Raw genomic sequence first — 23,963 nt, 5'->3', positions numbered from 1 at the left:
GCGGGTCCGCAGCAGTTTCCCATGAGTTTACAATACAATGTAAACCTATGGGAAACAAACGCTGTGCCCATGCTACGGAAAAAACACGCAGAAACGCAGCGGTTTACATTCCGCAGCATGTCAATTCTTTGTGCGGAAACGCAGCGGTTTACATTCCGCAGCATGTCACTTCTTTCTGCGGATTCCGCAGCAGTTTTACACCTGCTCCAATAGAAAACCACAGTTGTAAAACTGCAGTGAAATCCGCAGAAAAACCGCGGTAAAACCATGATAAATCTGCAGCAAAAAAGCAGCGCTTTTGCACTGCAGATTTATCAAATCCACTGCGGAAAAATCCGCAGTGGACCATTCTACTTGTGCACATACCCTAAAAGACCATCAGACCTTCAATACTGGTTCATATATAGTATCGAAAATTGGTTTCTCAGTGTATATAGTATTTAACCTACTGTTATTCTTTTTGTATTTTAACAGTTCTTGTACCATGGGCCTAGTTCTTCCTTTGTGGAGTGACACACTTATACACCTGGATGGAGATGGGTAAGCTTTAAATCATTTTATGCAAGTGTGTGTGTGTGTGTGTGTGGTCTGTGTGTGTGTGTGTGTGTGTGGTCGGTGTGTCAGTTTTTACCATCAGTGTTTTTCACTGATGGATAAATAAATAAAATGACAAAGCTGCACCTACTCTTTTCTAATGATAAATACAGACAGCACATTGATCATACACTGATCCCATGTACGTATTTTACATGGACCCATAGATTTGAGTCTATGGGTCCATGTAAAACTGGAAAAAAACTGACATGCCTCTGTGAGTTTTGCACGGACACCCGGGCCGTTAAAAACATGGACTTGTGAACAGCACCACCAGCAAAAACCTGCATAGAACACGTACATGCAACATGGACGTCTGAATGAGGCCTTATGAAGGTTTTAGCTTTTAGTGGTTTCCATCTGCTTTTTGGGTCCTGTCTCTGCATGATTAGAACATTTCAGTACTTTTTTTTTTTTTTTACGTTTTCACTGAATAATGGAATATATGTGGTGTATATATGAATATATATTCATTGTAAATGTGGTTTTACGTTTGACCTTAGAGAAATAAGGGGAGTGAACATCTAAACAAAGATATAGAAGCAGCTGTGACTTACTATTCTGTTCTCCTAAACATCTAGAAGATTTCACCCAGTTCTTTGTACTTTCTTTCTAGGGGGTTCAGTGTATCTACAGACAACAGGGTTCACATATTTAAACCAGTGTCCGTTCAAGCCATGTGGTAGGTTGAGAGTCTCATCTTTCCTTTTACATTGCAATTTATTATATTTTGTTGTCTCTAATTGAGCCTAATGCAGTTTTTTTTGTCTTCTTCTTCTGCAGGTCTGCATTGCAAAGCTTACATAAAGCCTGCGAGGTAGCTCGTGCCAACAATTACTATCCAGGCAGCCTTTTCTTAACGTGGGTTAGTTACTATGAGAGTCATATTAATTCTGACCAGACGTCGGTCAACGAATGGAATGCTATGCAAGATGTTCAGTCCCACCGCTCCGATTCACCGGTGCTCTTCACTGATGTGTAAGTTCCTACATGTATCTCTTCCTGTGGCTTTTGGAAGGCATGTGGGTTAGTTAGTTGGTATGTGTATTGGTCTTTAGTGCCTTCTATAGGTACAAGCTCATAAACTTGACTAGAGATGCTCATCTGTCCATGGCCGCTTTGGAGTTCCTGCTAATTGTCAGTATAAAGCAGAATACTGGTTGGTTGGGCATGACTTCTGTACCCTAAAATTGCATCATAAATGTTTTTACACCCATCCAGTACTCTGCTCTGTAATGATGGGGAGCAAGAACTTAACTAGCGGTCTACAGGCCAGGATCTCTGGGTTAAATGATGTCCTTAGTACTCCTACTGTGGATTGAAGCAGTGACATACCGGATCGTTGCCTATACGTGGCACTAAGAATGTTTTTCCACCCTAAATTCCATACTTCTTTTAGGAAGATCTTTGTGCAGGACTGCCTACACCACTGGATCTCTGCTAGGAAAACCTGTCCGACCCACACTCCCCCAAGGAGCTGTGTATTGGTGTGCAGCACCATATTTATTGAGGCTAGCCTATTTTAATCTAGGTGGTCTATTTTGCGACATTGATGCCACTGCCATATGTGCTTTTCATGAATATTTGGGTATTTCCATTGTAAGGGAGCAGCAGGTTCTATTTAAATAATAAATGGTCAGCTGATTCAATACATCGCATAGCCGTAGTGGACACTTCATGAAAAGGACTTGTCTTCTCTTTTGTAGAGATGTCCTGCAGCAGCATCATAAGTGATTACTAGAGCTATTTTTGCAGCGAGTGATAAGGCTTCAGGAATCGAGGATAACGGCATGCGATTAGCTCCTTGACAGAACCATAAATGGCCTGCGACCATACAGCTCCTGGCTAGGTGGGGGAGACATGAGCCATCGTGTAGCAGCCATGAGAACATCACTGGCCGTTCTCTGCATAATGACATGGGGAATGTCCACCTCGCAGCACCTGTCCCTATAATAACATGGCATGTAACGCACAGTGAATTAAGTACTGACACTTGTCTTTCAACAGCCCGACCGAGCGAGAACGCACAGAACGTCTGATTAAAATTAAATTAAGAGAAATCATGATGCAGAAGGACCTGGAGAACATCACATCCAAAGAGGTGAGGAAATATGATGATTTTCAATCTGTCATCTTCTCGTCCCAGTAAAATCAGAACGCTGTTCACATCACCTGTTATAGCAATATCTGATGTTTGCATTTTCAGGGTGGGATCCTCAAAGTGTAATGCCGAACTCTGACATCTCTGAAATATGGTCAGATTGAGGAGTGTGATGACCGGACTGGTTGGGGTCTCCTGACCCGAATGTTACAACCTCAAGGCATGCATGACGCGGCTGCTTTGTGGACAGGAGAACCCCAACCTGTCTGGACATCATTTCGTAGTCGCTTCACGAATATCTGCGTTTCGCCTAAGGGGGACTTCAAGGAGTTCGGGGGAGGGGGGGGAATTCCCAACATCTGTCCATTGGTTGTGTTCTTGCAGATCATCATAGTACACAACCCATGGACAGGTGAGACGCTGCAAGGAAGCAGCAGTATTTCTAATGATGAACTAAACATTTATTTTTTTTAAGGTTTTGTTTTGCAAAACCCTTTTTATTTGTATGGTCTTCGTGTCATTGACTATTGCTTTTGTAACTTTTTTGATGCCTGTTACATATATTACAACATAATTTCTATCATGGTTGCACATAGAGCTGTCCAGATATCTTCATCCTAGATTATATTTGGATATATCAAGAAGCAGTTTGGGGCGCAGTCATCAAGCCTCTTGCAGATTTAGGTGATATTTTCATTTGGTGTAGTCGAGAGCCATATCGAAGGTTGACAATAATTGATCCTACTTTTGTAGATCCGGACCGAGCTGGAGATGCAGATGGTGTGTAACCTGAGAGAATTCAAAGAGTTCATTGACAATGAGATGATTGTGATCCTAGGACAGATGGATAGCCCTACTGAAATCTTTGACCATTTGTATCTGGTAAGAGCTCCTTTTTGCAATCTCTATAGAGGCACTTAGGTTGGTTCTCACGTTCAGCCGGTGCGGCTTCTTCTGGTGCATGAGATTCCGCAATGTACGGTACGTCACAAATCTGCTTAATGCCGACCTCACCCTGTTGTTCCGAATGATTTCTAAACCGAATTGAGATTATGAACTTCCCAAATGTGACGTACTTTGGTTATATTCTCTGCTAATTTGGCCTCTTAGGGGGAAGTGGTTTCAGTGTGTAAGATTCATTTCCTGCAACATGATGACGCCTTTACTATCAAGAAGGTTTCAACATGAACTTTCTTAGCCAGACTTTGCTTGTGGTGAGATTGTGCAAATCTGCACATTGAGCAGCTGTTAATGAAGCACTGAGTTTGGCATTGATCCATTTGCCCCACGATTTTCCTGGCAACAGACACTTCTCACGGGTTCAGATGGGCATATTTGTGCACCCATATTGTGGATAAATGTCTTGCTCCGACCGGGTCTCTAAAGCAACATTGTTTCACCGTCTTTAAGTGCTAAGGCTACGTTCACATTAGCGTTGCGCCGCCGTGCGTCGGCGACGCAACGCGCGATGCACGCTAAAACGCGCGCAATAACGCGCGCGTTTTGCGACGCGTGCGTCGTTTTCCGACGAAAATCGGACGCACAGAAAATGCTACATGTAGCGTTTTCTTGCGTCCGACGCTAGCGTCGGAAACGACGCACGTGGCGAAAAACGCCACCAAAACGACGCACGCGTCCCCTATGTTAAACATAGGGGCGCGTCGCCGGCGCAACAGCGACGCACATTGGCGGAACGCCAATGTGAACGTAGCCTAAGTCTATTTTCTAGGCACTACTCTAGAAGTGCCGTGATTTGTCCTATAAAGCACCTGTGCTGACTGCTTTACAGATCCTTTTGATTGTCCCTTCAGGTTTTTAGGCCTGTGGCCAGACTAGGACTTTGATCCTTAGTACCTTTGTCATTTATCGACTTCTGTCTTCAGGAGTGCACCATTCCCCTAACTATTGGCTTAATGCTTGAGTTGGGGCAATGCTATCCTGATAATTGACAGGTCTGGACAGCTTCAAAGCAGCGCTTGCAAGCTCTATGGAATAGATCTTGTAAGAACTGCGTTCCTTGCCAAGGAGACTGGCCTAATAAACTGCAGAAGTGGTCGGTGACCTCGGCAATGAGAAGTACATTTTAGAATAAAAAGACCCTCCTTTCTTTAGCAGATAAAGTACTTAATAAAAAAACAAATGGTAAAGTTCCTTGTCTTTACAAGCACTTTGCAATTTTACCCTTTTTAAGAAGTTGAGGTCATCCCTTTTTAAAAGGTTACTTTTTTACAGTCTTGTGGGGTTTTTTTACGCTCAAAACTGGGATCTAAGGGCAAATTAATAATGGTATCTCATGGGCATGTGTAGTTCGTTTTGATGTAGATGAAATTGCAAATGACATGGCAGCAGGTCCATGTCGGCGCTAATTTTGGGTCATGTCACTATGTAAGTTGTGACTATTGAAACAAATCCATTTACTGCCAGCTATGATGTGTAGAGCAAGTTTCTAAGGTCCTGTACTCTCCCCATTAGTGTAAGTCCCCATCGGTATAGCATACAGTCTGTTCCGTAGTTCCTCAGCTCTGTTTTCACCACTGGAAGGGCAGAGGACATTTTGTAGGCCCTGCTTATCCTTCTCCTCTGGAAGAATGGATCCCTGAGGCTTATTTTATCACATCAGAGGGCAGGAAACTGCAGCGGTGCTTAGAAGCCGGGCGAGGTTAATGCCAGATGACCGTCGGGCTCTCTAGGGATGTTAGACTATTTACACTGCGAGGACACTGATCTCCATCACGGGTAACAGGAGGATGGTGAGCCGCGGTGGAGACAGCAGGCTTTGTTGTACATGGAAGACTAGCTTCAAAGCTGGGTGTATGGGGGTAAGAAACATTCTTGGCAGCTGCCCGTAGACCCTGTAGAGAGAGCACATCCCAAAGCGCCATAAAATCTTTCCAGGGACCATTGCCAAGATATGAACGGCACCTTGGGGAAGAATCGCTTAGGAAAATAAAATGAGCGGAAGTCCTGACATCAGCAAATATGCAAAGACTGCACATTAGCATACAGCGTGAAGCCGGCTCCAGGTGACGACTGGCATGTGCCATGGGTTGCGGGATTCTTTGTGGTGACTGCTTGACCTGTATCATTTTAAGGGATTATCTGGGGCTTAGGGCCCCCATACACAGTAGATAAGTCTGTCGAACCCACCAATTTTTGTTCGATTGCCCAACCTGTCACTGTATATGGGGTGCTCCTGATTCATTGACAGATAATAATGGGGAATATGGATCCGTCCTGTTGAATTTTAACAACCAATCCTTCTGTCATGCTGATATACCGCTGCTGTAAGGGACAAGGGGGTCTGTCAGCGGCTCTGTCATAGAGGGGGAAAAAGGAGATGGCTGAATGATCGCTCAGCCGACGGATATCTATTGTGTATGGCCAGCTTTACAACTAAAGCATTAGCATCAGATCACTGGGGGTCCAACTCTGCTACCCACAGCTGCTGCATAGCGAACTACAGGGCTGTGCCCCCTTTAGCTGCTTCCATAGCCAATGTGACCTCTAAGGCTGTGTGCACATGTTGAGGTTTTTTTGCGTTTTTTTTCGTGGCTTTTCCCGATTAAAAACGCTATAAAACCGCAAAAAAACGCATACAATTAACATCCCATCATTTAGAATGAATTCCGCATGTTTTGTGCACATGATGCGTTTTTTTCCGCGAAAAAAAACGCATCGCGGTAAAAACCGCAGCATGTTCATTAATTTTGCGGGTTTTTGCGGATTTCCCACTACAAAATGCATTGGGAAGTGTCCGGAAAAAAACGCGGCAAAAACGCATGCGGTATTCTTGCGGATTTCTTGCAGAAAATGTCCGGTTTTTCTCAGGAATTTTCTGCGAGAAATCCTGAACGTGTGCACATAGCCTAATAGTCATAGAGCGGACAGTGTATAAATACCGGTCACATGTAGTGTGAACATGTATAAGGCTACTTTCACACTAGCGTTTTCTGCAATCCGTCACAATGCGTCGTTTTGCAGAAAAAACGCATCCTACAAAAGTGCTTGCAGGATGCGTTTTTTTCCCCATAGACTTGTATTGACGACTCATTTGTGACGGATTGCCACACGTCGCATCCGTCGAGCGACGGATGCGTCGTGCTTTTGCGGACTGTCGGGAGCAAAAAACGCTACATGTAACGTTTTTTGCTCCTGACGGACCGCTTTTTCCGACCGCGCATGCGCGGCCGGAACTCCGCCCCCACCTCCCCACACCTCACAATGGGGCAGCGGATGCGCCGGAGAAATGTATCCGCTGCCTCCGTTGTGCAGTACGTTAAACGCTAGCGTCGGAATCTCTCCCCGACGCAGTGCGACGGGGAGATTCCGACGCTAGTGTGAAAGTAGCCTAAGTTGGACATCATGATTGGGCTGAGCTTTATACCGGTCACATGTAGTGTGAACATGTTTAGATTGGGCTGAGCTTTGGTTCTCGTGTTGCAGGTCTCATCTGCAAGTGGTATAGAGTTTATAATAATAATAATAATAATTTTTATTTATATAGCGCCAACATATTCCGCAGCGCTTTACAAATTATAGAGGGGAATTGTACAGACAATAGACATTACAGCATAACAGAAATACAGTTCAATACAGATACCAGGAGGAATGAGGGCCCTGCTCGCAAGCTTACAAACTATGAGGAAAAGGGGAGACACGAGAGGTGGATGGTAACAATTGCTTTAGTTATTCGGACCGGCCATAGTGTAAGGCTCGGGTGTTCATGTAAAGCTGCATGAACCAGTTACCTGCCTAAGTATGTAACAGTACAGACACAGAGGGCTAATAACTGCATAAAGTGTGTGAGAACATGATGCGAGGAACCTTTTTTTTTTTTTTTTTTTTTTTATAAATAGGCCACACAGGGATCATTAGGTTAATGCATTGAGGCGGTAGGCCAGTCTGAACAAATGAGTTTTTAGGGTACGCTTAAAACTGTGGGGATTGGGGATTAATCGTATTAACCTAGGTAGTGAATTCCAAAGAATCGGCGCAGCACGTGTAAAGTCTTGGAGACGGGAGTGGGAGCTTCTGATTATTGGGGATGCTAACCTGAGGTCATTAGCGGAGCGGAGGGCACGGGTAGGGTGGTAGACTGAGACCAGAGAGGAGATGTAGGGTGGTGCTGAGCCATGGAGTGCTTTGTGGATGAGGGTAGTAGTTTTGTACTGGATTCTGGAGTGGATGGGTAGCCAGTGTAATGACTGGCACAAGGTAGAGGCATCGGTGTAACGGTTGGTGAGGAATATGATCCTGGCAGCAGCATTCAGGACAGATTGGAGCGGGGAGAGTTTTGCAAGAGAGAGTTACAATAGTCCAGACGAGAATGAATAAGTGAAACGGTAAGAGTTTTTGCAGAGTCGAAAGTAAGAAAAGGGCGAATTCTAGAAATGTTTTTGAGATGCAGGTAAGAAGAGCGAGCCAATGATCGGATGTAGGGGGTGAATGAAAGGTCAGAATCAAGGATGACCCCAAGGCAGTGGGCATGTTGCTTTGGAGTAATGGTGGAACCGCACACGGAGATGGCAATGTCAGGCAAAGGTAGGTTAGTAGAGGGAGAGAACACGAGGAGTTCAGTTTTTGACAGGTTTAGTTTCAGATAGAGGGAGGACATGATGTTAGAGACAGCGGTAAGACAATCACTGGTGTTTTCTAAAAAGGTCGGTGTGATATCAGGAGAAGTGTATAATTGGGTGTCGTCAGCATAGAGATGGTACTGGAAACCAAATCTACTGATTGTTTGTCCAATAGGGGCAGTATACAACGAGAAGAGGAGGGGGCCTAGGACTGATCCTTGAGGAACCCCAACAGTAAAGGGAAGGTGAGAGGAGGAGGAACCAGCAAAACATACAGTGAAGGAGCGGTCAGAGAGATAGGAGGAGAACCAGCATTTTTGTGACAATAGTATGTAAAATCTGGCAACCAGGGTGCTCTGGTTTCCTTCCACACTCCAAAGACCAGACCTCCTCAAGAAAAACTAAACTTATATGTATACATACATATATATTCATATTCAAAACTTTGTAAACCACTTACCGTAATTGGGGGATTAGTCTTCATTGCTGAAAAATCCCTGTTCTTTCTCAGTCTGCCAGTTATACTGCATTTATATCTGGGTGTACCCATTTTGAAGTACAGATGATAGCAGTGAAGATTCAGCCTGGCACCTCATGCAGGTGACCCAGGATCTCTGTCCAGTCACTGATCACGATGCACAGACTGGCCTTGGGTCTTTTCATCGGAACATGACCACTTCATATTTTTCTATGAGGTCGGGAGACCTGCGGCCAGTCTGTGATCGGACCAAGATCCTTGGACTTCTGCATGAGCCCTTCCTCTTGAGGAGATAGTTCTGAAAACCAAAAGACAGTTCCCCAGTCTATTTTCGTGCCATTATCATGCATTCATATCAGAATGTAGTCGTTTGGAGTACAGATGATGGCAGTGACAGGTTCAGACTTTCGGACACAGAGGAGGAGACAGGTGCTGACCCTGTCACTGCCATCATCTGTACTCCAAATGACTACATTCTGATATGAATGCAGCTGAAGGCAGGCAAATAGACTGGGAAAACGAATGGGTTTGGAAGCCACTTACATGCAAATGTTTTTTTTTTGTTTTTTTTTGAGTAATGAAGCCAAGTTCCCTAATAAAGTGATTAGCAAAGTTTCGCAACGTTCCTTGCTGGATAAAATATATATATATATATATATATATATATATATATATATATATATATAAAAGTTTTCTTTTTAATAAGTAACACCGCATATCCAGAGAACTCCTTTAATGTTATGGCAGTGTCATTGACACTTGTATATAAGCCGATCCTTTACCTGTCACGTGCCCAGATCTGCAGTAGTTCCAGCATGTGCTTGTGATTATGGTCATACCTGACCCCACGGACTTCAGGAAGTCTTCTATCACTGGTCTTCATCACTTTGCTGTATGATGGTCATCAGGGACCTGCGTTGCTCTGGATGACATGTATATTTGTGACGTTGTGATCTATCTGATACACAAGGGTTCATGTGACTTGTAAGAGGAACTAAACCTAAATATGTTGCCATGTAGTGATCATGGTGGCACACTTTCTCCGGGCAGATTGTTTTGGCCAACTTTGCAGTGTAGTGTCCTGTAAGTCTCCTGGACTTGGCCTGTTTGGCACCAGGATGCAGCTGTGTTCGGCCATTGTCCCTGCACACACACACATCCTGGTGGTCCCCAGGGACCTCTGAAAAAGACTTCTTACAGCTCCTGTGAGATCAGTGGAAATGTGACCTTCACTGGAGGATGTACCTGGTCTGACAGGTTGTTCCTCTCTGGAAAGGGCTTTTCAGATGGCTTCAATTACATGGACGCTGAGGTCATCTATTTGCCTTCATGCTATGTTTCTGTGTGTTATTCCTTAGCAAAGTTTGGTGGAACAGTAAAGAACTTTAATTGTTAACACTTTCACTGAAATGTCTGCTCTCCTATACAGTTTGTAGATCTCCCCTCTGTTACATAAAGAGTTTGGCAGATGTGGGTTTTTTTTTTTTTGTTTTGTTTTTTTTAAGATGAATGATGAATTCTTACTCCATAATTGGAGTGAGCTCATTGGAGTAATTACTGAATTGGTGTTTGTTTTTGCAGGGCTCCGAATGGAACGCCTCCAATCTGGAAGATCTGCAGACCAGGGGGTAAGAGACTTCATCGTGTATAGGGCTCGTTCACAAGACCGTGTTTTCAGTCCGAGCGCTGTCCGTGAAAACAACGGTCAGCACTCGAACCAATGTTATTCTATGGGGAAGTGCAGATGAGCGTTTGGGGTTTTTTGGTTGTTGTTGTTTTTTTTTTTTTTTTTTTTATACTTTTCATTGACGGAAAGCAATATTGCAGCAGGCACCCGTTTCTTCCATGTATCGGATGAGACTCAGTCATGTCTATGGTTTACTTTAGCATCTGGTTTTTAAGGATGCATTCTATAACATGGGAGACTATAAATGGTTAATTGATGTTGAGTAAGAAAAAAACTTGTATATGGATGACAAGTGAGAAAAAAAAATCTTCAGTTTTCTGACTGATTATTTTTTTTATTTTAATAAGCTCTTGTGAATTTACCCTAAACGAGAAGGATTTGGATATGTGCATGGACACTAATGAATTAATCTAAGAATGGCGAACGGTAAAGGAGCGGTCCCAGCTGCGCAGGATGTCGCCTCTCCATTGGCAGATTTCTGTTAATGCTGGGACCCCCACCGATCACATCACCTATTCATTATCTACGGGTCTGCCAGAGAGAACTGTCAAAACTAGGCATCTCAGAGCTCTGGTTTTTGGATTGGTCCCTGTGGTAGGACTAGTAGTAATCAGCAATTCCTTTAATTGGGTCAATCGCTTTAATTAATAAATCTCAAAACACATCTTGGGTTTAAAAATTTAAAAAATAACACCGGACTGCTTTATTTTAAGAGTCTGTGGCGGTTTTACCCTTGGTTGTATCTGGTATTACCATTCACTTGGATGTCATTTAAGCTGCAATGCTATGGATGGCCGGATAAAAGGGGCGCTGCTTCTATAGGCAGTGCCCATGGTGCCAGAGATTCTCTAGATCTGTGCACATACACCCAGTCACTTTTTTCATAGGTAAATCAGATAAAGGTTGTGTGTGCATTTTTCCATGTGTCGGGACAGCACATGGTATAACTATGCACAAAGTCCTAACAGACTGATTTCTAGGCCATATTTTTATCGGCAGGGGTGTGAAACTACTACTACTTTTGTGAATTGTTCTCGGATAACCTTTATGCGGTTACGACTGTTTTTGAAACCTTATGGGAAAGGCGAGCAGTGCCAATGACGGGAGATGTTAACCTTTAACCCTTAACCTCCTATATTATTTTAATGATAAGATCCGCAGAAGTCTTTTCCAGCTCTTGGTATCTACAAAGCGTTTTTTTGTTTGTTTGTTTTTTGTTTTGTTTTTTTTTTGTTTTTTTTGCAAGGTCACCACATTAATCACTTCTCCTTTCATCTTTCCTACAGGGTCAGATACATTTTGAACGTCACAAGGGAGATTGATAATTTTTTTCCTGGAGTCTTTGAATATCACAATATCCGAGTGTATGATGAGGAAGGCACGGACCTGCTGGCGTATTGGAATGATACATACAAATTCATCTCGAAAGCTAAGTGAGTACATGGATAAATTATTGTCCCGAATATGGACAGAAACTGCCCCAAATCAATCACATTGACACCTGCGGCTCAGTGATACATTTGGCACCCTGTACCAGACATGTTTGTCACTTTTACGCTTCTGTCTGCCACTTTTTGATTTCTTACTTTCTACTCCTATTTTGCACTAAAATGGTGTCCACAATTAAATCTTCCACCTTCCTTTACCCGTGATCCCTCCACAAGACTCCTTCCAAAGCTCTTCAGTGAATGTATAATACTGAATTCTGGAGCATTTCGCTTGGTAAATCTGGCCCATTTTCTGTGTATTATGAGCGAATCTTATTTGCAGGATCCTGGTTTAGCGGCCATGTCAGTATTTCGTGGCAGCTGGAGGGTCCTGTGAACCCCATTGACCAACGTGGAATCTTCAAGACCTCTTCTGACTAGCAGGCTCCGCGTGACATTGTGCGCGCATCATGTTGCAGTGATGACATCATACCAAGTCTGCAAATTGGAATAGGCCCTGGAGAGGGCGGCAGGCAGCAGGAGGTTTACAGCACTCCTGTACGGTGGTCTTTGGACCATGAGCCTGCTTTTTTGCTCATCTCTAGAATTGATCTTTTGTTCCTCCTTGTGCTAAGAACTCTTGATTAAAGGGATTTTCCGCTAGTATGATACTGATGATGTATGCTTGGAATAGAGGCAGTCTTATAGGAGTTGGTATGCAGACTCGGGCAATGGCCACTATAGTGTGCAGAGCTGTGATGTTGTTCTCAGTGCACTATTTACATCCAGTCGCTGCCGGAGCTGGTAACATATGATTGACGGGCGTCCCGGATGTCAGAGCGCATCTGATCTCATCTTGATTGACCTATCTTACGGATCAGTAATCCAACATCATAGTATTGTGAATGCCTCACATATACATGCTCGCTTGTCGCAGCCAACCATGCATGTTTTTTTTCAGTGGGCAGAGGGGAAATGCCAGACGCCCCTGGCTGCTGCTTATCTCTCTTGAACAGAAGGAGCAGGCAGGTTGAGATCCAACAGAATGTCAGGACATACGCATTGATACTCCATACGCTGTAGTTGTCCAGTCCTGCTGAAATCACAAGTATAAAGGGGTTGTCCACTAGTCGGACAACCCTGTCTCACTCCACATGTTAACTTTCAGTAAAATAAATATGCTTAGACTAATAAATATGCTTAGAGGTCTGGATACACATGATGAGCGCATTATACTGCCTCTGTACAAATCCCTAGTTAGACCGCACATGGAGTACTGTGTCCAGTTTTGGGCACCGGTGCTCAGGAAGGATATAATGGAACTAGAGAGAGTACAAAGGAGGGCAACAAAATTAATAAAGGGGATGGGAGAACTACAATACCCAGATAGATTAGCGAAATTAGGATTATTTAGTCTAGAAAAAAGACGACTGAGGGGCGATCTAATAACCATGTATAAGTATATAAGGGGACAATGCAAATATCTCGCTGAGGATCTGTTTATACCAAGGAAGGTGACGGGCACAAGGGGGCATTCTTTGCGTCTGGAGGAGAGAAGGTTTTTCCACCAACATAGAAGAGGATTCTTTACTGTTAGGGCAGTGAGAATCTGGAATTGCTTGCCTGAGAAGGTGGTGATGGCGAACTCAGTCGAGGGGTTCAAGAGAGGCCTGGATGTCTTCCTGGAGCAGAACAATATTGTATCATACAATTAGGTTCTGTAGAAGGACGTAGATCTGGGGATTTATTATGATGGAATATAGGCTGAACTGGATGGACAAATGTCTTTTTTCGGCCTTACTAACTATGTTACTATGTTACTATGTATGTTACTCCCCTCCAACGTCATTCCAGTGATGTTGGCACTGACTCTCTCGTGGATGGCCTGACATTGTCACGCATTTCCTGTGGCCAGTCACCGCTGGCTTCACTCTCCCCGTCTTCGTACAAATCAAACATCAAGAGGAAGTCAGAGCTGTCGCTCACTTTTTGTTGATGTCTGATTTAGTCTATAGGTTGGGAGAGTGAAGCCAATGATGATTGGCTGCAGTGATCGCATGACATAGCAATGTGAGGCAAGCCCCGGGAGAGACGGTGCTGACACCGCTGGAGTTGAGTATAAGGCCGCGGTCACACTTGCATGTGCAATACGAGAAGCTCGCACGAGTCTCTCCCATCAATACCCGGCACTGGGGACCCGAGCATTCAGCTGCATAGAAATAGATGCAACCGCATGCTCTGGGCCTGAGTGACGGCGGCAGTGCCGGGTATTGATGCGAGAGACTCGTGCGAACTTCCCGTATTCCCCGGCCAAAGGTTTATTGTTTCCCTGCTGGCAAAGATGCTGATTGAGACTGCGGTGTCCAAGTAGTGGACAACCCCTTTAAACAAACTTTGTCTAATATGTATGGCCACCTTTTAATATATTTTTGTCTTACACAAGATTAGCTTTGGAAGTAATGACTTTTCTCCTTTAGAGCATTGAATTGTAGAAGTTTAGGGGGTTTTCATGTAATATCCTGCTTTTTGACTCTAGCTTCCCTTTTCCGTAGAGAGTCTAGTTATTACTGGACTGAATATTGTTATTTTCAAAGGGATGTTTTTGCCGGAAGTGTTTCCGTGTCATGTTGTCCTGAAACGGGAGGCCCAGCTCTCGTGTTAATGTTGATGAAACACAAGCTGATATATTATCACTGGTTTATAAACATCCAAACACGTGTCCGAGTGTTGCGTTATCATGAAGTCGCCACACTGCCAACATCGGTGCCTCGCGGTCTGGATGTAGATCGTTATTCGGCAAATATCGCCCTCTACTGGTGAAACAGTTCAGCTTCACAGGATTTCTTTTTAAAATCAAATCATTTTTATTGGAAGAATTTATCATTTAGTTTTGTTACAAGCATCATTAGATTTATTTCTATTTGTCCTGCTTTTTTTTATACTTGTGTACAATTACTGTCCTTACAGTCTAAGCATCGTGCAGTGTAATAATATCTCTCTGTTATGCCTCGTGTCTTGCAGAAAACATGGAGCTAAATGTCTTGTGCACTGTAAAATGGGAGTCAGCCGCTCCGCTTCCACTGTGATTGCTTATGCTATGAAGGAGTACGGCTGGAACCTGGATAGAGCTTTTGACTACGTGAAGGAGAGGCGAACCGTTACCAAACCTAACCCTAGTTTCATGAAGCAACTGGAGGAATATCAGGGCATTCTGCTAGCAAGGTGAGCCTTTAATTTCATGTCAAGTGCATAGATGAGATGTAAATGCACATAATTGTGGAGACATTGGTGACCTCACAAGGTGCCTCCTGCGTTTCTACATTGTTGTAAAATATTTGTCAAGATAGTTTGCGACGTTCAGTGTAAAATGTTGCTGACAATTAGATAAATCTATGTCCATCAAGCAGAAGCCACATTGCAGCATATATAACTATGGGGTAAGGTTTCAAGGTAACGGCCTCTTCCGTCCCTTATTTTTCCATGTGAACCAGCACATCTGAAGTTCACAGCGTACTTGACTCCTTCCAGGAAAAGTTTGGTGCAATGACAGACACAACAGGTGTCCATGGGTATTACTCATGTGATCCCTCTCTGCATGTTGTACTGACTTGTCATGTCCTGGACACAAGCTCCTGCCAATATCTACTTTTCGGGCATATTTATATCATTCGTTTATACCAATAGCGAAATCCAAAGCTCTGCCAAGTGATTGCGGCAGTGTGCCAGCTCCAGAATCTAGTTACATTTATTAATAATGAAAAAAAGCGTGCAACATCTAGAGTCAAGTCCGTCTTGTAGCTGTGATACTTCATGGGACCATTTACATGTCCTTGGTTGATCGCGGAGGCATGTCTAATTTTGATCCGAGGGTTGGATCAAAATTCGCAATGAAAGTCTGTGTCTGTGAAGAGTTCCGACCCATCTCTGATGACATGGTACATCAGAATGGACAAAGCGGAGAAACTTACGAGAAAAAACTCTGATCTGAGTCTGGCCAAAATAATCGGTCCATTTTTTTTTTCTTGTACGTGAGAAAATCAAACGTGTGAATGAGGCTGGTTTGCATTCATTTTCGGCAGCTTAATAATAAGACTTATAGGCCCCGAGTCATCAAGGCCAGCAATTCTTAAAGGGAACCTGTCACCTGAATTTGGCGGGACCAGTTTTGGGTCATATGGGCGGAGTTTTCAGGTGTTTGATTCACCCTTTCCTTACCCGCTGGCTGCATGCTGGCCGCAATATTGGATTGAAGTTCATTCTCTGTCCTCCGTAGTACACGCCTGTGCAAGGTAATCTTGCTTTGCGCAAGCGTGTACTACGGAGGACAGAGAATGAACTTCAATCCAATATTTCGGCCAGCATGCAGCCAGCGGGTAAGGAAAGGGTGAATCAAACACCTGAAAACTCCGCCCATATGACCCAAAACTGGTCCCGCCAAATTCAGGTGACAGGTTCCCTTTAAAGTTGCTCACCTCCTAAAGAATCGGGTGTCTGACGAGCCTTGTGCACCTCGCCACAAATCTTACTCCACTCAGCCCCCGTCCCACCTCAGCTGCACCCAGATTGGTGTTTTTTGCTCAACTGTCAAGTTGCACAAAATATTTGCAAGCTTTCAAAAGCAATTTACTTCTTAATTCTGGCAAAATTGCTTTGCATAGTGACATCGTGATAGTCTTTTTGGCAATGGATGCCATTACCTATGCACCGATAATTTATCGTCTTAAAGTTGTGTGTTTGCATAATTGCTGATGTAGTTTTGGTAACGTTGTCGTCTTTACTTTGCAGCAAACAGAGGCACAACAAGCTGTGGCGTTCTCACTCAGACAGCGACCTATCTGATCACCATGAATCCATTGGGAAAACCGGAATGGACGTGAGCAAAAAGGAAATTACATCGTCGGCTGAGCAGCTCTCGGACATGCATCATTCCTTTACACTGGGACCCCAAACTGATAACTGTAACCCATCTTGCCCCCTCAGCACCTCTTTGTGCAACACAACGCAAGCACGCTATGAGTTTACACCTTGTAACTATCACACTGGACAAATAGAGGATATTCTAAATCTCAACACGGTGAATGGCTGCTCAGCGCGATGCTGCTCTGAGGAGTCGTCAGTCTTCCTGGACAATTGTAGAACTGACCGGCACACGGAAGACTTGTCTCCAATTTCTGAAAGCTTAACTGGTCAGTCCGAGCTACCTGACCTGACGCTGGAAGACATGGAGAAGGATGCACTGAAGAATGAGGTTAACTGCCATCTCCTGCCACTAAGGGATCTAGGATCACACACTAGTGATCTCCTAGAATCTCCTGATCAGTCCTCTCTTACCTCCCAATCTGAAGACATGAGTGGGGACAGAATTGATTTTTTAAGTGCACTGGAGAAGTTTGTAGAATTATCTCAGGAGAATCGGCCTAGGACGTGCTCCACCACCCGAATAGATGAGCAGATCAGCAATATTAGGAATGGTGTTCTGAAGGGTTCTTGGCCAGAAACATCCATGTTTGAGAGTCTTGCGGATAAACAGAGAGGAAATGTAGATGTTAGCACCCCTCAGGCCTCAGAAGACTCGTCAACAGATGAGGAGCAGCCAAAGGTAATTGCACCCTACAAACCTACTACGTTCAGTCCCTGTTATAATGCTACATTATAAGGCAAGCAGTACCCATCGGACCAGCACTCTGCCGATGACTGTCTCCGGACTCCTCCTATAGATAAATACACTTGACCAAATGTGTTCTCAGAGCGGAATAAAGGCTCCATACACCTTAGTTAGAGGCAGTAAGAAGAGATGGCACTGATCTGTGTATGGCCATATCAGTTTGCTGACCGACTCTTCTGATTTCACCTTATTTTCCCAAAGAACAGAAGAATTGGGCAGTTAGGAAGCCCCACACATTTTATTTGGTTGGGCAACTCCACAGAAAATGGCAGATTGAGCCAATATACATGTAATATGTAATGCTGGTTATTTGTTTAATACTACATACTTTGGGAGAGTATGTAATGAGGTGTGTTCTTTTTAAATAGAAGCATTGATGTGGTTGGATCACTAGGTATCTGGTACCGGAAAGCTGTTTTATGGTTTTTTGCATCTTAGAATTTCACTTTTTTGACTTCTTCTGTGAATTTGTTTACTTAAGGGTTTTACAGATATACCATCAATGTTTGGTGGGAACCTACATCCTTGACACCACAAAACTCATGAAGAACCCATTAAATATGTATTAGCCTTATTCCTATTAATTTTGCATTTTAGCTAATGGTATATGGTACTAACTGTTTGTTGTTTTTTTGTTTTTTTGTAGGAGGTCTCTGAACCAGGTGTTCAAGATCATCTCCCCAAATCCCACTCTGAAAATGCAATATCTGTGAAGGAAATAATCACAGAAATCGAGTCTTTCAACCAGGGAGTAGGCCAGTGCCAACAGAAAACAGACAATCTGTCTAGCCAAGTACAAGCACCAAAGAGAAATACAATCCATGATCTGTCACTTGAATCTGCTTGGGAGCCTGAAAGCAACTGCAAGGAGCAAAGTGAGGCCAGCACATCACCACCACATGAAAAGTCTAATGACCAGAAGTGCAAACAAAGTTCTCAGGAAGATTCTGAAACCTCAAGTGAAACGAATGACCACCCGGACGTTCCAAGCCAGGCTCCCAAGTGGTGTGCTGGCTCCGTCAGAAGGGCCACATTGGAATTTGAGGAACGTTTACGGCAAGAGCAGGAACAGCAGCAGCATACCGCAGCTGTGCCAACAAGGAAAAATTCCAAGAATGACTCCTCCTTTTGTGATTCGGCTCCAAAAAATAAACTTGAAGACTGTTTGCTTGATGTTCAAGATAGTGAAAAGGATAAAAAAGTCAAAATAAAAGTTACAGGGTTAGACTCTTCAGAACTTCTCAGATCTGAGCAATCTACAGAGTCACAGTCATCTCCGTTGTCTGACTATCAATATGTGCAAGTGAAGCAAGACACAAATCACTCAGAGTTAGCAGTAAAAGCTAAAGTGCAAGGAAACGAGAATCATCTACTTATTACCAAACCTTTAGAGAAAGATGGTTCAGTACGGTGTCCAAAGAAAGTAGAAGATCTGGAACATAACCTTGTACTTCAATGTTATGATAGCAATGACAATAACCTCAGTCATCATGAATTCAGCGTCAGTAGTGAAGACGTAGTTCTAGAGTCGAAGGCTCCATCTTTAGAACTGCCTTTGGAAAATGTCTGTGCAAGTGCATCGGGCAGGTCCTCTGCACAAATAGAAAGTCTACCTTTGAAATTGGGTTCACTGGATGTAACTTTTCCTTCTGACAGTGCCCAGGAAGAGCACAATCTTGTAATTGACTTAAAGGATACGAGTGTCAGTCCGAGTTTCCCTAGCCCTAATTACCAGTGTCACCCTTGCACCATCGTTTTAGAAGGTGCCACTGAAGATTGCACCAGTACTGATGAGAGTTTAGGCAACCTGTCGAACTATCCAGACAAGTATCAAGGTGCCACTTTTATGGGCCTTGGCGAATTAATGCAAAGGGAAGCAGACAGTGCCTTGTCCCAGCTGAGCCATGAAGATCTTAATTTAATCAACAAGCTTACTGAGAACATACGAGAACTGCGTGAAGTGTTGGACGTTTCCGCCTTCTCTTTTGGCCTTCCTCATAGTTCAAGTAGTGACAGCATCAAAGACTTTAGTAGCAACCCTGGCGTTGTCAAACAAAGAGCTAAGGAAATCGAAGCACGGATTCGGCAAGCTGGTCTCACCACTCCGTCCCAGATGAAACGTTCAGCGTCTCTGGCCAAACTGGGCTGTTTAGAACTCTCTAAAGACGATTTGTCAGAAAGAGACTCTGTCTCATCGGAAAATAATCAGACGTACCCTGACATGCTTCAGAGTTCTCTCAGGATCGTGCCAGGAAATTATGAATCTGATTCGGATGTAAAATCAGAAGATCCACCTGAAAAGCTTTGTATTCTCTCCGTGCAGCCCACCTCGGGACGGGAACCCACAAAACATTTTGTAGAGCAGATCAAAACTGCAGAGTGTGTCGCAAAGAGCAAGCCAGTAGATAAGCCTCTTGTGCAGTATGCCAAAGAGTTTGGTTCAACTCAGCAGGGTATAGCAAGTCCTGAGTCTGAATTAACTGTCTCCCAGGGGCACCTTCACCCACCGGTGGTACTAGACCCCTCAGTCCCACTAATAACTGTCACTCCCAAGCACGAACATGGTAGAACTCATCCTTTGAGAAGACTTAAAAAGACCAATGAGAAGAAGAGAACAACCAATCCACTATACAATACCATGTAATCCTGGAACTTTTTAGTGTTTTTTTTCCATTCTTATAAAGGGGCAGGTGTAATATGTGAGGAATGTGCACTTTATTAGTTAATTTTATATATTTTGACATTTTTATTGTTCCTGATGCATGTATGGTATTGGGTTCCCTTACATCTCCTTCCCTATGTAAGTAATTCCTGACTGCACACATGTAAGTCATTGTACATATATAAATATAATTGTGTGTTTTTATTTTATGTTTGTTTTTTTATTTTTTAACTCTGAAACCTCAAATATTCGTTTTACGAGATCCTTAGTAAAAAGTTCCTATATGGTCGTCGGACCCTGTTGTCCGACTGACGTGTCTGTCAATGTTGTAGGAACAGAGGCGCACTTTCAATTGCTTCTTCGAATCCTTAGATCGAAGCTTTATCTGAGGGTAGATGACCGTTCAATTTTTACCGAACTGTGAAAGTTTTAGGATAGTCCGAGGTTTTATTACTGGTGTCGCTATGTTTTAAAGTTGTCACCTCCATGGGCTGCATGTAAAGCTTACATTAAATGAGGTTGTTATCTTTCTCTTTTTTTTTTTTTTCTTATAGAAAAGTCCCAATCCATCCCTTCATTTTGTACCTAATGCCTTTTGGGGTCGACAGTGCCGCCATGCATTTACAGATGCTGTCGGCAAGTAGGATCCAGAGTGCCATGTGGCTGTTGACTTTTACATATCACTATGAACCTTACTTTAAGCAAGACGATGCCTGTTTCGTGGCTTGTTAGGACAGTAACATGTAAGGTGTTGACATATTTTTTTTTTTGGAGGGGGAAACCTTTGCTGGACATCCACGTTGTCCCCATAGCCTCCTAAACGTTGCAGTATGAGGCAGCGGCTTGTACTTGTTAGACAAGAGAAGCCGCAGCCCTGTCTTGCGGAACATAGCCACTTCTCCATTTACAAGAAGGTCTTCATGAAGGAGTGTTACATCTTAGAAAATCATAGCAATGTAAATGGGAGAAGAATATCACAATCTTTGTTGGAATGTGCTCTTACTCGTTGGTCTACTCTATGGGGATTGACCCTTCATTACTTGAATATGCTGTGAACTGTCCGAGTTTATGGCCATTTTCCTTGTTTTGCCTTTCACCTCTTTCTACTGATCCACTCGTCCCTGCTGTACTTCACACATTGTAATTCTCGTGACTCTCAGTGCTGCCTATCTGTACGAAAACCACCTGTATATGTTACATAGTGTGTTTGTGTGTGTGTGATATCAAAGCAAAGCTACAAAGGGTTCGGCCTTCCTGGAAACCGTGTTCTGCTTTTTTTTTTTTAAATAGTTTGTGTGAAGACATAAAAGTATATTATATAGGTGTATTTTTGGGCATCTATACACATGCCCGCAACATCCATACAAATACATACATATAATATATGTGTTCTATATTACACTTTTACTGACGTTTGGGGTTTTTAATAGCAAGATTTGCTGCAAACTGGAATACTCCAATATAGTAATGTTTTACCGTTGATCATTTCCGTTTTTAGCAGTTGTTTTTTTATTTGCTGCTATGGTCATATTGCAGAGGAAGGGTAAAGAAAAGCATTTTTAACGCATGGAGATGCAAGCTGACTTTGGAGCTGTATTTATTGGTTCTTGGATCTATGGGCATAAGAAGATAACAGGATATTAGTCTGTCAATCATGTGATAATTGTTCCGGATATACTTAAAGGGGTTACAACTTTATGGGACTGACAAAAATGGTTAGTAACATAGACAATGAATGGAGCAGCAGTGAATATGTGCAACAGCCAATCCATTCAAGCAGACAACCCCAGAAGCCATAATCTTGTCCTTATGCAGGCCATATTTTGAGTATCCCTTAAAGAGTAAACTTGTATTCTTTATTTAATTATTGATCAGTTTTTGCAATATACTCAATTACCTTACTTTGCTTCCTTCTCACTCAGATACCATGCTTGAAAGTGCTATTACAACTGTCTACTTCATGCCCTCTTAGAAGCTGCTTTGAACTGCTGCTCTACCAAGGATCCCTTCTCAAACACTCTTCTTGTCTGAGCATGCAGGATGGGAGCAGAGAAGAGCACATAAGAGAATGTTTGTAACTAATGTTTGAGTAAGGATTGTTGCTAGAGGAGCAGTTAAAAGCGGCTTCTAAAGGAGCATGAATTAGACAGTTAACATCACTTTTCAGCATGAGAGCAGGAAACAGAATGGAATATATTATACACATTCATAATTTTGCAAAGCCTGATCAATAATAATAATAATAAAAAAAAAAACATTGTTACTCTTTATAGGCACTATGTTTCAGAACGATCGACTATGTTGAGGTGCCTTAAAGAGGCCCTGTTACCACTTCTGACATGTCTGTTTTAGCAAATACTTGCTTTCCCCAGAAAATACTAATCCAAGTGCACCTTTTCTTAAGAGTCCTGCAATGCGCTGCTCCTCTGTTATTATTCCTGGAAATGCATAAATACATTAACACCTTTATGTGTTATTTTTTTTCCCATTGGGGACATGCCTACAGAGTCTGATAGTCTAATGTGTAATGTGCAGCCAGATGGCCTGTTGACGGTAGGAATGTCCAGGAAGAATAACTCGGGAATGACACAAGGAGGTGGTATGAGGAAGGATGCTCCAAAATTGTTTTATGTAGGATGGTAAAACATGTTTAGAAAGCAGGTTGTCTTTATACTGCGGGGCAGTGTAGACTTCCAAAACCCATCCATGAGTAATAGCCTGGAGAAGACGACAATTGCTAAATGGAAATCCTGATTTTTAGACTTGGATGAACTGGCCTTTTTAGGTGCTAGTTGCCTTTTAAATGCCTTCTGTAACCTCTGAGAATAGATGCCTGTTCCGTCCCAATTCTTCCAGCCATGCTGGGAGTTTTTGCTCCTTGAGACAGAGATGTTCCTCCCAAGTATGATCAGATTACTATGGGCTGAGATAAACTCTGGCTTTCCAGCTATTCTTGAACTATGACTCTTAGTATCTGGCTTTGAGTTTGGTTTGTCTATAGTCTGTAATCTTCCTCCCTACTTTACACATTAGCAATCTATCCCTGCGGCATAATGTGCCTGCCAAGTTGTTTGGAAATGACCAAAATCTACCCCAACTATTACGGATCTACTTTTTACTGTTGGATTTATTTTCACAGTCTGGTCAACATTTCCAATTTGGTAGAGCTCCCGATGCAGCGCCCTTAATACACCAGAGGAAGGGGAATGTGTTGAGACAAGGTTTGTGTTTTGTGGATGAGTAGGGGGTTTTGGATCTGATTGGATGTCTTGTCTGCGTCCGTGTGTCCCGGTCTGACCTCTGCTGAGAGAGGAGCGCCCACACAGAGACTCTCCATAGCAGATCACTCTTCGGCAAGTTTTCTTTTGTAAAATGTAAACACAATATGTTGGGGTTTTTTTTAAGGGCATTTTTGTACAAACGCTGTTCTTTTGTCTTTTACAGAAAATACTGTGGTTGAGGAAATTTATTGTTTACATTGTGAATATTAAACCAGAATAAACAAAAATACCTAAAATCATCTATGTGCTGTTTTCTTTCCCCTCCCTCATATGTATACCTGTATTTGTCAGCCATTCTTTCAGCTGTGAGACACGAGAAGAAAAAATAAATTTTCATCTGCCCATGAACAGGAAGAGGACCCCATTTTCTGACTCGCCATACCGCTTCATTTACTGGTTCATTCTAAAATTTCCCTCGAATGGACGAGCTTTACATTTTCAGTAGGGATGGAGAAAAAAATCTCGTAGAAACACAGCTCTGACGGTGACCTG

The 23,963-nt window shown here is 43.1% G+C and overlaps 1 protein-coding gene across 3 annotated transcripts in view; it reads left to right on the top strand.

Annotated features, from left to right (window-relative positions):
* SSH2 (slingshot protein phosphatase 2) overlaps positions 1–23,710 on the top strand; it is a 234,243-nt gene extending 210,533 nt beyond the window's left edge. For all 3 annotated transcript variants that reach the window (XM_069761157.1, XM_069761159.1, XM_069761158.1), the window contains 10 exons: positions 475–540; positions 1,211–1,276; positions 1,378–1,572; positions 2,602–2,695; positions 3,449–3,577; positions 10,331–10,377; positions 11,723–11,869; positions 14,885–15,085; positions 16,649–17,462; positions 18,175–23,710. In XM_069761157.1, coding sequence (XP_069617258.1) covers positions 475–540; positions 1,211–1,276; positions 1,378–1,572; positions 2,602–2,695; positions 3,449–3,577; positions 10,331–10,377; positions 11,723–11,869; positions 14,885–15,085; positions 16,649–17,462; positions 18,175–20,172 — 3,757 coding nt within the window. In that variant the 3' untranslated portion in view covers positions 20,173–23,710. The remainder of the gene's footprint in view (positions 1–474; positions 541–1,210; positions 1,277–1,377; positions 1,573–2,601; positions 2,696–3,448; positions 3,578–10,330; positions 10,378–11,722; positions 11,870–14,884; positions 15,086–16,648; positions 17,463–18,174) is intronic.
* The last annotated feature ends 253 nt before the right edge of the window (positions 23,711–23,963 follow it).

The sequence above is a fragment of the Ranitomeya imitator genome, chromosome 3, assembly GCF_032444005.1.
Source record: "Ranitomeya imitator isolate aRanImi1 chromosome 3, aRanImi1.pri, whole genome shotgun sequence".
Lineage (NCBI taxonomy): Eukaryota > Metazoa > Chordata > Amphibia > Anura > Dendrobatidae > Ranitomeya > Ranitomeya imitator.
This window is presented reverse-complemented; position numbering and strand designations above follow the sequence as displayed.